Source organism: Girardinichthys multiradiatus, chromosome 8 (assembly GCF_021462225.1).
Source record: "Girardinichthys multiradiatus isolate DD_20200921_A chromosome 8, DD_fGirMul_XY1, whole genome shotgun sequence".
NCBI lineage: Eukaryota > Metazoa > Chordata > Actinopteri > Cyprinodontiformes > Goodeidae > Girardinichthys > Girardinichthys multiradiatus.
Window position 1 is genome coordinate 27,831,988 of NC_061801.1, and position 15,901 is coordinate 27,847,888.

General features: G+C 40.4%; 1 protein-coding gene across 2 annotated transcripts; it reads right to left on the reverse strand.

Annotated features, from left to right (window-relative positions):
- Positions 1 to 3,486: 3,486 nt before the first annotated feature.
- nrarpa (NOTCH regulated ankyrin repeat protein a) lies at positions 3,487 to 8,409 on the reverse strand. 2 transcript variants are annotated; one of them, XR_007039379.1, is made up of 4 exons: positions 8,240 to 8,409; positions 7,224 to 8,052; positions 5,756 to 5,830; positions 3,487 to 5,096 (listed from the first exon to the last, which is right to left on the reverse strand). XR_007039379.1 is itself a non-coding variant. In XM_047373312.1 (3 exons), exon 2 carries the CDS (start codon positions 7,572 to 7,574, stop codon positions 7,236 to 7,238), a length of 339 nt encoding a protein of 112 aa, XP_047229268.1. In that variant the 5' UTR covers positions 7,575 to 8,052; positions 8,240 to 8,409; the 3' UTR covers positions 3,487 to 5,830; positions 7,224 to 7,235. The 2 variants fall into 2 exon arrangements, 1 of the variants encoding a protein (XP_047229268.1); XM_047373312.1 differs by having other exon boundaries at positions 3,487 to 5,830.
- Between the last annotated feature and the right edge of the window lie 7,492 nt (positions 8,410 to 15,901).

Below are 15,901 nucleotides of genomic sequence, written 5' to 3' on the forward strand. Positions count from 1 at the left end.
ATAGATTAAAAATACGATGTAATTAAAGTTCAAAGTAGACAGATTGTACTTTTGGCAAGATAATGTAGCTTAAGCTGGTTTAGCTGCAAAGTGTGGGTCAATGCCAAATTAAATTCTTCATATTAAAAATGGGATGTCATTAAAGTTCATATCTGTATAAAGGCAAGTGACCCAATATTTGTACCACTATAGTGTGGCCAACATGGAAAGCTTTGAGTCAAAAGTCTGTATTTTAGCTTTCTGTTTCCTCCTGTAGCTGTACTGCTAAAGAATGATCAACATATCTATGCTACTCAATCTGTTTGACAAGTTTTCTGGTCCGTTAGAAGGCAGGTGACAGGAACTGGAAACTCAAACTTCATCTAAAATAACATCAACAGTGTAAGCTGTCTCACCCTTGGGTGTGAATGAAAACTAGCAGAGAGTGACGGAAGGAAATCAACCAAGAGGGTGCGCGCTCCATTACTCAGGAAACGACGGTGATGGCACCTGTGCATGTGAGTTATCAGCGTGCAGGAGATTTAACCCCTTAATGTCACAAAATTTAAGGTAATTGCAGGTTTGGAGCCTGTTTAACATTTAAATTGACTCCGAGCCGTTGGAATATATCCAAAAAGGTAATTTTGACAAACTTTTGGTGGAAACTATAAAATGTTAACAAGAACGAGAAGAGTGCATGCTTCACTCTGACCTGCCTAAACTTTATAAACATATACATATTTAAATGAATATAAAAAAACTGCATAGTGTTCCTCTTTGTGTGGTTTTCATTACTCCACATCCTTCCCCTTATGTGTCCCCAACACATGTCCTTCAAAGAAGTCGTCCCTTGCGCACCATTGCTCAATCAGAGTGCATTGAAGTGAGAACCGGTGGATGGAGGAGGAAGTCATAAACTCAATTGCACAATCTAAGCTCAAACTGCTGGACATGTTGTGCTGGGCACCGTTATAAATTGGGGAATTTGTTGTTGCAAAAAAACTTGTATTTTAGAAATATTACAAGATGTTCAGTTAATCTTGCGTGTTTCAGACCTTTCAAATGAGGGGTGTGAGCACGGTTATGAATATTTTATGAGCCTCTGAACAATGGCCTTTTGAATGGAGCTGGAAGATAATCGGACAGATGCACTTGATTGCAGCTGCCGCAAACACAAACCCACTGAAAACATTTCACTGTGCCGCTACTGTTGAAGACGCTGCAAGCATTTGCATTTGGCAGATTGGATTGGTTACTCTTGTGAAACTGATTTTGTTGCTGCTCTCTTGTTTTTTCTGGAACTGATGAATTCCCTGAACAAATTACAATATTATTTTCTCTCTCCCCATCTTCCTCCCCCTCCAAAAAACATGCCTTGTATTGCCTGGCTCAGTGACACAGGGCTCACCATGCAAAGCCAAGACTAAGATGTGTGAGGAAAGCCAAGGCACATGAAGAACCTATTAGGGGGCCTAGCAGCCTGCAGCAACCCTGGGAGGCCAGCCAACTGAGTGTGTGAACAATGGGAACCCAGCTCAACAAAAACATCCTGCAGAAATGAGGGAGGGAGGGAGCGAGGGAGGGAGGGAGGGAGGGAGAGGCAGGCCAGATAACCCAACTTGGCTGTGATGGTATCAAAACAAAGAAGGGCTGGTGTTTAAAGGAGCTAACTTGCCGTCTGTTTGTATCCAACAGAGAAAATGCATCAGGTCAGTGCAGTTCATGCATTGAAAAACATTGAGCTGAGGTTAAGAGCAGCTCAGCTGCAGCTCGGACAAGAAGGTTCAACAGCTGCTTCAACTGATAGAACATGCTTTTTATGTGCCAGAGAAACCATAAGAAAGAAAAACTGTACTCCTTTCTAAAAACTCCCTAAAAACCACAACCATCCTTTCCATCTCAGTTGCAATGTTCTATTTTTTTTACCAACACAGCCGACACCCAGAATGTGTCACAAGAGAAACACCTCTATCAAGTGAAATCTTCTGCTGCTTTTCCCACGACCTATTTATGTGGCGATGCAACATCACATACAGCAGTCAAAGCTGTCAAAAATAAATGTTTAAATTCAAAATAGGCAGCTGATGAGGGTGTGAATAAAAACGAAGGCAATATTAGACTTAAAAAGTTTGAAAGTTTTACAACAACACAACTGCTGTTGTTCCCCAGCCCTTACACTCAAAAACTTGTACAACTGTGTCGTTATTTTATCATAGCACAAATCCAACTGGTCTGTAAAGGTCTCTGATGGTTAATAGAGAACATTAATGAACAAACAAATTATGAAGAACCAAGGAACACACCACACAGGTCAGGGACAAAGCTATGTAGATGTTTAAAGCTGAGTTAGATGTTCAATCCATCATACAAAAATAGAAAGAATATGGCACAGGTGTAAAATGGGCAAGAAATGGTCATCCACCTAAATGCACAGACAGAGCAAGGAGAGCATTCGTCAGAGGACAAGCCGAGAAGCTTATGGTAATTCTGGAGGAGCTACGGAGATTCACAGTTCAAGTGGGAAAATCGGTTGACAGGACAACGTTTAGTCTTTCATGTCACAAATTCAGCCTTTAAGGAAGAGTCACAGGTACAAGCCTATAAGAGGTTTGCTCTGCGTCATGCTGTGGGAATGCTTTGCTTTAGCAGGGACAGGGAACCTGGTCAGAGATAATGGGAAGAGGACATTGCAGGAGGAAAACCTGTTAATGGTGGCAAAATACTTCAGCCTGGGGTGGAGAATCCCCTTCTAGCAGGACAGTGACATCACTCATACAGCCAGAGATACAATGGACATAAAAATTAATGTCTGTAGATTTGAAATGAAATCACTTTTCAGGTATGCACCACCTTATGTTGGACTAAAGCATAGTGTCAAAAAATACATTGAAGTTTGTGGCTGTGACAAATTGCAAGGGCTTTGAAAAATTTTGCGAGATCTCTGTAAGAAGTGAACGGTTTTATAGGCTTTATCTATTTATCGAACATTTTATATGTTCCAACAAAAAAGCATATCAAAACATGAGGTGGAAACAGTGATGTGTTATTTTTTTGTTTCGAACAAATAAGATTATTAAAACGACTTTAATTTTTCATGATAAGTTAGTCTGTATGAGACACAAAAATAATTAAAAAACAGCAAATTAAACACCAAGGAGAGGCTTGAGCAGTTGAATTAAAGCAAAGCTGCACAAGGGAAGAGTGTTTTGGAAAGTTTCTGTGTGTGTGTGTGTTCATGGGTAACATAAAACCAATGTCTCCCACAACACACATAGGGGAGGGGACCCTACTTTAAAACTGAGCCTACCCACAATGCACCAGGCTCCTTTATCCCGGCAGTGAAAGGATGAGGCCATGATGAATGACAAAAGGGGAGAACTGGGATCTGGGCTGTGCCCGACGTGGAAACCCAGGAGGTGGGAGGGAGGTGTGTTTCCCAAACCAACTTCTACTATGAACAAAATCCAGCAGGACGGAGTAGAGGAAGAAACTCATCCATACACAGGATCCTTTTTTTTTTTTTTAGTTTAATGATTTCTTTACTGGCTTGTACACAAACGTACAAAAATAATACAGCACTCATCTCAATGTGACGTCACGTCACCATCATCACAGTGTTACAAATGTTCAAAATGAAAAGTATACAAAAAAAATAACAAAACAGACAAGATGGAACATCTGCATCGCTCATTAAAGAATTATCCGTTTCCTCTTGCTTGAAATTAAGCAAGACCAGAAACACAAGGTGGCTGACTGACCCCAAAAAAATTCTGCACTTACTTTCTTTCTTTCTTTCTTTTTTTTTATTTTTCTTCTCTGTTTTTTCTAGAAAAAAAATATCCTCTCACTCATGTACACCATCCGACAGCTGGCTCTGCACATCATAAATGTTATGACTAGGTGAGCCGAATAACCACACAAGCGTGCAATTTTTTACCACATTACAATGATCTTACCATCAAATGTATTATTCCCCCTTTTAAAATGACACAACAGGAAGACAGCACTTCAGAAAAGAAAGTGCCCCAAGATATCATCATCAGCATTGAAATATATATCCATATGTATATATACATATACCCAATCACAGAGATACACACATCTTTGTTGAAAAACAGGTATTTTTTCCACAAAGTAAAACATACATTAGGACATTATCACCTGGAGCATATACATATACAATAGTATTTTGTTGTGTTTGTTTTTTTTCTATTCAGAAAAAAAATAAAATGTTGACACACTAAAGCCAACTTTTCAACAACAGTCATCAGTGCAATATTTTTTTTTTCTTAAAAAAAAAAAGATCAAGTTTAAACACAAGCGATGCATATTTTATTTGTTGCCTGATGTGAATCTATACCTTGATGTAGTGGGGCTTTATTATAGGATTCTGGATGATTACTCCAGGGAAGTTCTCAGTCTGGCTGATGACTGTTTAAACCCAGTCACACGGGCCCCCATGGGAAGCAAACACAGACACATGTCAGGCTCACGTGGAAATAAAAGACACTTTCTTTAAAAAAAAAAAAAGCTTCTCATGAGTTGGACCAGTGTTGCTGTGAAGCAGTAGGCTTTAAAAAAAAAAAATCATCAATAAGAAAAGACACAAAACAAGCAGCATTGTTAAAAAAAAGTTAGGGTGTCATGACTTTCAAAATGAAGCAGGCAAGCTTACAAACCCAATTTTCCTTTTTATTTGATGTGTGATATCCTGCAATAGTCATGCGTTGTTATTTATTCATAAAGTCTTCATCATCCATCAGTAAAAAGGATCCTGCTCAGTAGTAGAAAATTTTCCAAAGCCTTCGGAAGTTACCCCATTTGAACACTAGGGGTGCGCAAGGCTCTGTATTTTTGTGCAATAAAACTCCCTGCATTTATAAGTCATGCTATACAATGAAACAAATCATAATAAAACAGGCTGATGAGGACACATAGAGAGAGACAGAGAGTGATGTGGAGATTAGATGGGGTGCATGCTTTTGTCAGCACTGGTTTGGTTTTAGTGTTACTTAAACTCTCCTGACTGAGGAATGCATTGCATCTTCTGCACCGAAGTCCATCTTCTCTGTTAAGGTTACATAGCAGACAGATACTGGCATGATTGGTGGGGCAAGCTGGAAGAAGGCAGAACGGCATAAGAATACTTTACAGTCGAGGTAGCTGGGAAAAGGGCAACCAAACAAAACAAAAAAAGTCAGATTAATTGAAATCCTCTTGAGGGTCAACAGACTAAAGCTGTGGGGGTCATCTAAGGAGGGGGGTTGCAGGTTTGCACTAAAAAAAAAGAAGAGTCTGAAGCAGCTTGAGTCACCCACTAAATTCTGACTCTACAGATGTTTTTCTTTTAAAAGTAGAACCACAACATATTCAAAATGCATCTTTTCAATGTACCTTCATAAATATAAAAGAAAAAACAATAAAATCAGCCTGCTTTCACAGTGATGATTAGGATCTTAACAGAATACTGAAAGGAGATTATAAAGTGAAATCCAAATTTTCCTTTTTTTTAACAACATACAAAGCGAAAGCAGCGGTTCTTAATACAATGACCACCAGGGCGGTGTGGTCGCACTGGCCTGAAAGGTCGGGACACCAGCAATGGCAAGCTGTGTGTTTGCAGAGCCCATTCAGCTACTGTCAAAAAAGGTAAAGCTATTGTGTACAGTACTTCACAACGATGATGTAGTCACTTGTCACACAGGGTTCCTACGCTGTATGGAAAAATAAAATAAATTCTGGAAAAAAATCTTATTTCCAGGCTTTATTCACTCACCCATTGTCTAAATGTTGCATCCATCCATGCTTGCAGTGTGTGATTTTTGCAGGTTTCCTTTTCCAAAAGCCTGACCTCAAAACAAGAAAATGTCTGAAGTAAGCACATGGTGAACTTTACAAATGAGAACTCTGTTGATATGTCGGGAAAAGTGTGGAATTTTCACATGAAAATGAGTAGGAACCCTGATTACATAAAAACACAGTTGTAGCTATAATGATCCTCATTTTGAATTTATAAAATTATTTAATTTAGGAAAAAAGAGAGACCTCAGGAATTTAGCAAAGGGCTTCTCCTCTTGTTCATGCGTCTTCCCTTTCAGATATTCCAGCATGCAGCCGAGCAGCATCAAGTGCCGTGTTTCACATAAAAATATCTTACAAAAAAAATGGGTTTTTATAGGACAATGAGGAGCAACAGGTCAAATCTGCGCTCCCACAAGAAAACGATTCACTTTGAATGAAAAAAAAACTGGGCCATCTGCACTCCACAGTCCACACACACACACACACGCACACACTCAAACACAGTGTGGCAATTTCTACGATAATGACACGATCTTGTATGAACATTCAAGGCGAAAGCTTTAAGTACCAACAAGCTCACCGGAGTGAGGTGCGTTTAGTGAGAGATTCATGTTGAAGCCCTGTGTGATTGTGTGTGAGTCAGAACCGGCCCGAGGCATAAGTAAACTAGAGCATTGCTTAGGGCCCCAAAACCATCAGGGAGCACCCATCTTTTACATGGAAAGTACATCTGGATTTATTTAGCGAAATTAGTATGCTTTTGTAGCTGATCCCATGGTTTCAGGAAAGTTAATTTAAAAGATTTGAAGTTTGAAAACACTGCAAATACACAAGGGAAATTCGTCATAGTTTGATGGTCACAATGTGTTAAATGTTCCTAGCTCAATTTATGTTTTCTGCACACTGTAGCTGCTGGTAAATAAGTAAAAACATTTGATTTCAAATTGTCTTCTGTGTCTCTTTAAAAAGTTGCAACTGGTAAACCACAAAGTGTCAAAAGACACAACCTAAAATATTACAAGATCTTACTGCTTAGATCCTTATGCTTGGACTTCATCTATATTTAGATCTTCTGCACCTATGGCTTTAGCTCTAGAAACACCCCAGAGTGTGACCACTTACACTTTTCCCATCTTCAATAGAATCCTTGATAAACTCTGTCAGTGGGCCCCCAAATCAAATTCTGCTAAAGGCCCCTTTCAACCTCGGCCCGGCTTTGGTTTGAGTGAACCATGCAGTGCGCACAGATGGCCCGGTTTGGTTTACAGTTAGGGGAGATTTTTGCGCAGTTTTATTTCCTTTTTATATATTTTGGCACAACTATGTAAATAAAGGCAGCTATGTTTTAAAAAGAGTTTGTTTTCTCCGTGCGTTGCAGTTTAAGATTGAAACTGTTGCTGATGGATTTTGCTCTTTATTTAAATGTTCTACTTTTACCTGACAGCAGAGACAGATCACCGGGCCCCAGAGGAATACTTGGCCTTGGTGATGAGGTATAGCACAATGTCCTGGTGGCCCCCGAAGGCGGCAATATGTAAAGCGCTCCAGCCTTCCCTGTTAGCCAGTCGGATGTCTGCGCCGAACTTCACCAGCAGCTTCACCAGCTCCAGGTTGCCGTCGATGACGGACTGATGGAGGGCCGTCTGTCCCTCCGGCCCGAAGGAGTTGACGTTAAACTCGCAGTTCGTCATGTTCTGCAGCAGGGAGTGCAGCTCCTTGGTGTTTCCCTTCTTCACCGCCTCCTGGAAAACCCTCTGCGGCGCGGAGCAAGTCGACACATCCGCCTGGCTCATAGTTACAGCTCGCTGGAGGGTGAGGGGGGCGAGAAATAATCCTGCCTCGGCTCTAAAGCTGTGTCGAGGGTCTGGTCTGGTAACAGTGCCACAGTTAGACTGGATTATACCCAGTTTCAAGGCACTTTAAGGGGGAATGATTGCTGGATATATCCCAAAATGGACAAGAGGGGAAAATGGCACACCTGGTGTGCAAAAAGGTCAATAATCGAGAGATCCTAAATTCCCTAAAACATAAAAGTGTCAAGAAGCGCTCCAGGGGTCTCTGGATGTAGTTTTCCTTCTGAAGTAGCAGCAGCAGGTAGCCTGCACAAGAAGATGAAGAAGAGACACCTCCGATTTCACTGGGAGGACTGGAAGTTTATGACCACAATCACCAAAGGGCAGCCTCCTCGTTGTTGAATCCCTGTCGGCTTTCCTTCAACGGTTCAACCAGCTTCCTGGCTATATGTCGCTGCTCATGTGGCCATGAAGATGTCTGAGAAAGACAACAGTAATAATAAAAAAATCACGAAAGATGTCCGCATGAATCCAAATTCCTTACAGACATTCCGACACATCCCAGAATGAGACATCGTGACAGAGGAGAGTTCCCTGCGCACACGTTTACGCACGGATCTCCCCTAGTTTGCGTCCTGCAGCCAAACCGCGACCCGCTGACTTACCTGCGACAGATGGACGGGTCCGTGTCGTGGCGACAGATAAACCACTTCGTGGCCCCGGAATGCGTGCGTTCCTCCTTCTTGCGGTCCGTGTGAGTCTCTGCCCTGCGCCGTGCTCCGGGGGAATATTTTTACGCGTCCTTTATTTGCATAACAATGCCTTCCCAAAGAATCAACTGTGGAGGAATGGGCGGAGAAGCGCGAAGGTTATAGGCTGCCGGCTGGGTTAGAGGGAGGGATCGGGGCCTTGCCTGTGTGTCTGTGGGGTGGGGGGCGTGGTGTTGAGAGAGAGAGAGAGAGAGAGAGAGAGAGAGAGAGAGAGTTGGTGGTGGTGGGGGGTTGGGGGTCCAAATAATGTTGCTGCAGAAATATTATAAACAAGCCACAGGCAGCAATTTCAGTTTGAGATCCATATCTGATATTTGGCGTGCCAACAATTTGAGCGGATTGAAAGGAGTGTTGCAATAAGAACTGATGAGGTATAATCGTCAACATGAAGGGCCGACCAAAGATTGTATGGGGCCCTAAACAGAATATAATTGAGGGGGGCCATTGCAACTACTATGGCTTACCATCGCTCAACTGATTTCTCATTTTAATCATCCAAGACTGAATGTCTCATTGTATAATAAACTAGTAAAAGTACTACAGTTTCTTGATCTCACACAAATATTTACAGGAAAAATGTATAACCTGTTGTATTTCCTTTAAAGATATAGAAAAGATATAGAAAAGCATTGATTATCCCAGCTATTGCTAAAATAAGACAACACACTGATTATTATGGTAAAGTAATGCTACCCATAACATTTATTTGTTAATTAAGTTTTGATACATAGACTTAAGCAAACATAGAGACTACCTGATAAATTTGGAAGTAGTTTATGGCTCCCACCCTAGGGTATTAATCCCTTTTGTAGTTTACCATTATACAGTAACACAAGTATATTAGGTAATAGGTAATATTAGCTGGTTAATTAATCAGGAAAGCCACCCTGAAGTCAGCTTCTTAACAGGCATTTCGCTCATTGCTTGCCAATTAGTTGCATCTTGGGGATGGGTGGTGCTCTTTAAGTTTCCAGACCATTACTGCCTGTGTTTTATGTGATCAGAAACATTTCCAAGCCTACAATTATGTTTAAGCAAAGGAAAAGCACAGTTGCCTTCTTTAAGCCAGCTGACTCAAAGTTTCCAGCAACAACTATGCTTCATCCAGCCAAAACTCCAGTTACTTCATTAAAAGGACTTTATATTGTGAAAACAATATATCAATTATCATACTGCAATGGATTGGCGACCTGTCCAGGGTGTACCCTGCCTCTTGCCCGTAGACTGCTGGAGATAGGCACCAGCCCCCCCATGACCCACTATGGAGTAAGCGGTATAGAAGATGAATGAATTAATTAATATATCAATTATTAATATTGCCTGTTCCTGCTGAAGAAAAGCATCCCCACAGCATGATGCTGCCACCACCCTGTTTTACCCTTGTGATGGTGTGCTCAGGGTAATGTTTGCCCCATATAGCATTTCACATCTTGGCCAAAAAGGTCAATTTAGCTCAAAAAGGTATGTGACAAATTACAAATGGGAGATTTTATGGGTTACTTTCAATAATGGCTTTATTCTTGACGCTTGACGCTGTGGATCTCTGCAGGTCCTCAAGAGTTACCATGGGCATCTTGGCTGCCTCTCTGATTAATCCCCTCGTTGCCAGTCTAGGTAGACAGCATTATGTTGCTATGTTTGAAATTGTGCTATACTTCCATTTTCAGGTGGTTGATTGAACAGTACTCAGAGAGATGTTAAAATCTTAGGATATCATTTTATGACCAAAACCTATGTTAAACTTCTCCACAGCTGTATCACCATGATGTTGCGTGTTAAGTAATGTTCTCTGACAAGACCCTAAGGCCTTCTTTCACAGAACACCTAGATTTCAGATTAAATTACACACATGTGGAGTCTTTTTACCAATCAGTGGATTTCTGAAGGCAGGTTTTATTTAGGAGCATTAGAATCCAGTTTGCTATATAGTTTTTCAACCATACATAATTTTTCATTCACTCCCAAACTAATGCAGTACTTGTTGGTATATGATATAAAATCCAAATAAAACACATTGAAGTTTGTGAATGTAATGCAAGAAAAAAAAGAGGGTTGAATACTGCACATTTCAGCATATGCTTGGTTCCAGGGGGTCCAAACGGCTCAGAGGATTGGACAAACTAGCCTATGTTGTATGGGCAGAAATGACCTCAGAACCAAAAGGTATAAATAGCAGTCCAATAAGCCCCAAACGGGCCTGAACTCCCCATGTAAAAACACCTCCGAGGAGGAGATTAAAGGTGGCTGTTTAAATCATAAACGGCGGATATAGTCCAGTTGTTTTTAAAACGACTAGACTGTGGGACTTCAAATAACAAAAGCCCTGCGCTACTTCCTTTTTGCAAGTGAAAAGAGGTGACGCTGTGCGCGGATTGACACGCCGCTCAGCTGCCCCCGCCACCGTGGGAACCGGGCGCCTGTGTGTGTCTGCGTGTGTGTGAGAAGAGAGAGAGAGAGCGAAAGGGGGAGAGGGGGGCAGACGCATACAGGATGATACGGAGAAAATACGTGCTAAAGTCACAGTGAAGCAGTGAGAGAAACCGCTGAAAAGGAACATCTCAGCCTCAACCAGACAGCTCCGTTTGGCGGCCACGGAGTTTATCTCATCTGTGTAGCACTTTCTGAGCACCTCTCTGCTCGAATGGTTTCACACTGTCCTCGTTTTCCCACAGTCTGAACTGCACTTTTGGCGCACATTTGACTGCAATGTGCGCGTTTGAGTGTGCGATCGCAGTTCGGACTGCAACGGAGACCCCACGGATGAAGTCGCACATTTTGAATTAAATCCGGGGCAGAACTGCCAATATGACTGCAAACAGAAACTAAGGATAGGTGTCTATTAAAAATAGAAAGAGAGCAGCTGAGAGTGATCATTTCGTTTTTGTCCATAGCAAAAAGTGTGCAGTAATACTGTCATACTTCTCCTCCGTGGTCACACAGCCTTGCTAAATCACACCACTTACACTACAGTATTTTATATGTGTCATCTTGATGACATAAGCAAAAAAAAAAAAAAAAGAAGAACAAAGCAAATATTTTTTCTCAACAGTCCAGACTGCATTTTCAAAGCAGACCCAAGGTAAAATCCAGCCTACATGTGGGTACCGTAGGAGAGGGTGCCAGATGTGGTTGTGCTTCGTGTTTGGGACCGTCTTAGGATGACTACATAAAATTAATACCTGTATTTGGGCACCCTATGAAGGTGGCAGTTGGGTCTTAAATAAGTATTAAAAATAAGGTCAAATTGAGCAACACATCTGGGACCCGTATGGGTCCAGCTTTTTTTTTTCTTCCTACCTGTAAAGGTTAACAGGGTATTATTTACCCGTGCACACTGCCCAATGGGACCCATTTCTCTGCCAATCTCCTACCCATGTGTGCCTCATGCTGATTTTGCTGCTGCTAGGTGGGTACCAAGTAGACTTATACTAATGGACTTTATGTTTAGAGTCCACTGGATTTACTAAGTATAACCCTTATAAACAAAATCAAATGGGCATCCTATTTAGGTTTTTGCTGAGTTTTAAAATGGTATTAAAAATAAGCGTGAATTGAGCAACACATCAAGGACCATTATGGTTCTTACTTTTTATCTAGAAGATTTTGTTTTGTTTGTTTCTCACATTAAAATTAAGTTGAGAACCTATAAAGGCAGATAACGTGGGCCATTATGTAACCTGTAGACAATCCCATATGGGGCACATTTCTCTGCCCACTTCCTTAACCATGTGGGCCCCATAAGGATTTTTGCTGCAGCTGGATGGGTACGAAATAGGCCTCTACCAATGCAATATTTCTTAGCTGGGAAATAAATGGGTGTTAAGCGGATACATTCCCATTGAGCAAAGCATCTACAGCCTATATGGGTCCCACTTTTTGTCTTGAGTTTTCTTGCATTAAATATTTAATGGCAATTAACAGTGGGGCATTATGTAACCTGTGGACAACCCTTAATGGGACCCATTTCTCAACCTATTTGTCTAAGCATGTAGGCCACTAATGAAAATGTTGGCTTGGATTAGTTCGACTCTGATAGATCTTTTCTGTATGAAATTTGTTTCAATTTAACTTAATTTTTATGACTGACTTGATTGATTGATTGATTGATTGATTGATTTAAGCTACTTGCTAGTTATTATTTCCATGTTTTGTTTGTTCCTTTGAAACAAATGGCCCTGTAGCTGCAAAGTGATCCAAAACAAATACCTGAAGGTCTGAGTGAAAATTAAATTTGATGAGCACCAAACTCTAACTGATGTCCAAATACTCTGCAATTTCTGATTTTGCAAAACATAACTTTAAGAATTTCTATTATGCAATTTCTTTCGTGACAGGGATGTGTCTGATTGGTCCCCAAACTGACTCAGCAACAGCATGACGATCACAAACATAGAACAGATGGCTCCCAACACCCTCTCACCCCCACTTTGGATCACATGAACGGCCAGAAACAGAGAAGAAAGAACTGTGGCAAGCTCTCCAGGATTCCTGGATCAAAATATCAAACGAATTCATTTAAAACTACATGTGGGACAGACTTTGAAATGTTTGTGCCAGGTCCGAATAGTGTTTTAAATACAAAATGAAAACATAATTTAATAAGATAGGGGACTGATACTGAAACATTTAATCTCTGCGCGTAAAAATAATTTGCGTAAAACGTTTGTACAGTTTGTGTTTTGTTGTCTTTCATCGCTTGGTCGTTCTGGAACACTTTCTAGAAAACGAGGAACATGTCGGCCATCACAGCTTTAGTTGGAATCTGTTTAAATACTTGGGAAGCATGTGCACAAACTGAAGGAGCCAGAGTTTCTGTGCCGGATGAGTTTCTCCCCAAATACCCTTCCTAACAGAAACACTTCACCACATTCTGTTTCCCCCCCAAAATTCACATGCGTAAAAGCGTGCGTAAAAGCGCAGAGTAATACGAGTGACCGTTCCAAAACTCACGGAGGATGCACTGAATGCCAACCGGTGGCAACATAATAATAAGCTGCTTGTTTAGGTTTCTGTGTACGCAGCCCTGTCTCTGATGCGTTGTTTGTAAAAATGCATTTTTTTTCATACAGAGAGTCATAAGTTAAGCCCGTAAATGGGGCGCCGGATAGATCGAGGCAGCTCGGTGGTCTGATCCGTGATCTGGCGCCTGGGGCCGAAGGGACCGGGGCCAGACAAGACAGGAGGAGCCTCTCCGTCCCCTACTGCCGTCCCGGAAAACATGTTGCTAAAAAGTTTTAAAAATTAAAACCCACAGAAATGTTGGCTTCCCGTTCACACAAAGAGGACAGGAATTAAACCATGAAGGAAGAGATCATTTGTTCTTTATTATAACCACTTTCTTTCACATACACTGATAAAAGAATGCGTGTGTGTGTGAATGTGAGGGAGAGAGAGTGAGAGGGAGGTGACGTTTAACCAGGAGGGAGGGTCTTCTGAATCAAATTCATTCCGGACACCACGTGTCCTCAGAGCGTGGGAAAGAGGCGAGCTTTTCTTCCCAGCGAAGAAAGAGCGTGGATCAAATAACACGGCGCTGCAGCGCAGAGCTCTGTGCAGAGACAGGAGCTGCGACCACCCGGACAAGGGCAGTCCGGGAGCCGCACCATGTCTGCTTTATTCATACCAATAAAATATTTCAGGGAGGCTTAATGCAACTGCAGCAATTACAAAGTCTTATGTGTGAAAGCTCGTGTGTGTGTGTGTGTGTTTCAGGCTGTGCTGTACAAGCAGAATGAGTCAATCTTTATTGTAAAACAATGATTTGCAAACTTCGGACCCTTTTAAACGCTGCTGCCAACAATAGTTTCTCACAAGTTTTTTCTCAAGTCATTAAATCTAATCTCTAATGATTTAGTTGGAAGCTATTATCTCAATTCCAAAATGGATATGCTACAGAAAAATAATTGGGAAGTTTTGCTGGATCCTTCTTCAAAAAAAAAAAAAAAAAAAAAACAACTCTAAAATGAGCTTACATAATAGACAAATCTGTCAGCCTCACGGTTCTAGATTTTCTATTTGATTTTATTCCTACGTAACCTTGTCTGTGTTTATGCAGTTTTTTTTATTATTAATTTTTAAAAGGTTGTTTATTTAGGCGGCAAATTTTATTTTTCCCCTTTAAATCTTTCACGACTTAAAAACTGAATAGAGCCATCTGTGTGCATCCGGCATTTGTTGTGCCATTGACTCTCATACAAAACGCATTTTTTGATAAGACTGCAACAGCAATTAGATGTCTTTTTTATTCTCTCTTGCTGTTAATCCCTTTACAATGTAATTGTTTTCCAAAAGGTGAAGAGATTTTTCTTCTGTTTGCACACTTGCATTGATGGGGTGGAAACATTTACATTTAAATGTGTTTACAAAAATAAAAATTTATCAGAATTAGTGTTGGTTGTAACGTTGTGACACTCCCTTAAAAATACATATAACTTGCATATTTAGAATGGCAATAAATTTACACCCCATATAATCCCCAAATTGTAACAATTTGGGAATTGTTACACTGAAGCCCAAATATAATAATAGCAATCATATATTCATACTAATTTCCTAATTTTCAGCATTTATGTGGTGTAGTACAAAATGAAGTGACCACAGAGGAACAAATATATAAACACTTGTATTAAAAAACAATCCAAATTATTTATCTGATACTTTAAGTAATTTGTTTATGTCAAGAGAGGCTAAATGTTTTATTACAGCATTAATAACCATGACCACAGTCAAAATGATTTATTTAAGATATGGACCCACTATTTTAGATTATTCTTTAGGAAAACGTATTTTATTCAATTATGCTGTGGTTTTGCCACCAGAAGAAATTAGAAATGTTAGCCATTCATTAAAATTAGTTGAGGAAAAGCTGAAAACCTGAATATAACATATCACAGTTGTTTATTGCCCCCTTCATGAATACTTTAAACTGTGACACTACTAACAAAAGACATGGAGGTAACCTGTACAGCATTTTGAGTTGATTAATCAGTTAAACAGGTTTATTCCCACTTTAAAAACAATTAGAAACAATTTTTATCCTGTATTCATTTCAAATACCTTTCAAAAAATCTGTTATGAACCTCTCAAAATCAGCGCACAACAAAAGAGATAGATTTCTATAACTGCTTAGTAATTATGACAGCTCTAGTTATATTGCTGATTTTGAGCCGCCTTAAGACATCACAAGCATCTCAAATCTCAGACTTCGTCCTGCAGCTGTTGCAACTTAAACTGAGAAACTGAACTCTAATTTACCTTAGTGATTCAGAAAGTATGAGCCATCTGAAAACCACTGCGGCCGTTTCGATGCTTGTGGTCAATAGACGAAAGGCCACATCTGGCTATAGTTAAGAGATTCCTACATTTTATAGGCGTATGCCTTTTGTTCTAGTGTCAACAGAATGCATACCATTATACATTTTACAGGAAACACTGTGCACATATATCAATGCTGGATCTCTTTGGGTCGTTTTGGGTAAACCCTCATATAATGCAATCATACAAATTCAAAGTGGGATTAAAAAAAGAAAAAACAAATATGAGGGGATTCTACTGGTA

Bases quoted from the DNA above. Each gene is read 5' to 3' on its own strand.
- nrarpa (XM_047373312.1), bottom strand. From the start codon at position 7,574: ATGAGCCAGGCGGATGTGTCGACTTGCTCCGCGCCGCAGAGGGTTTTC.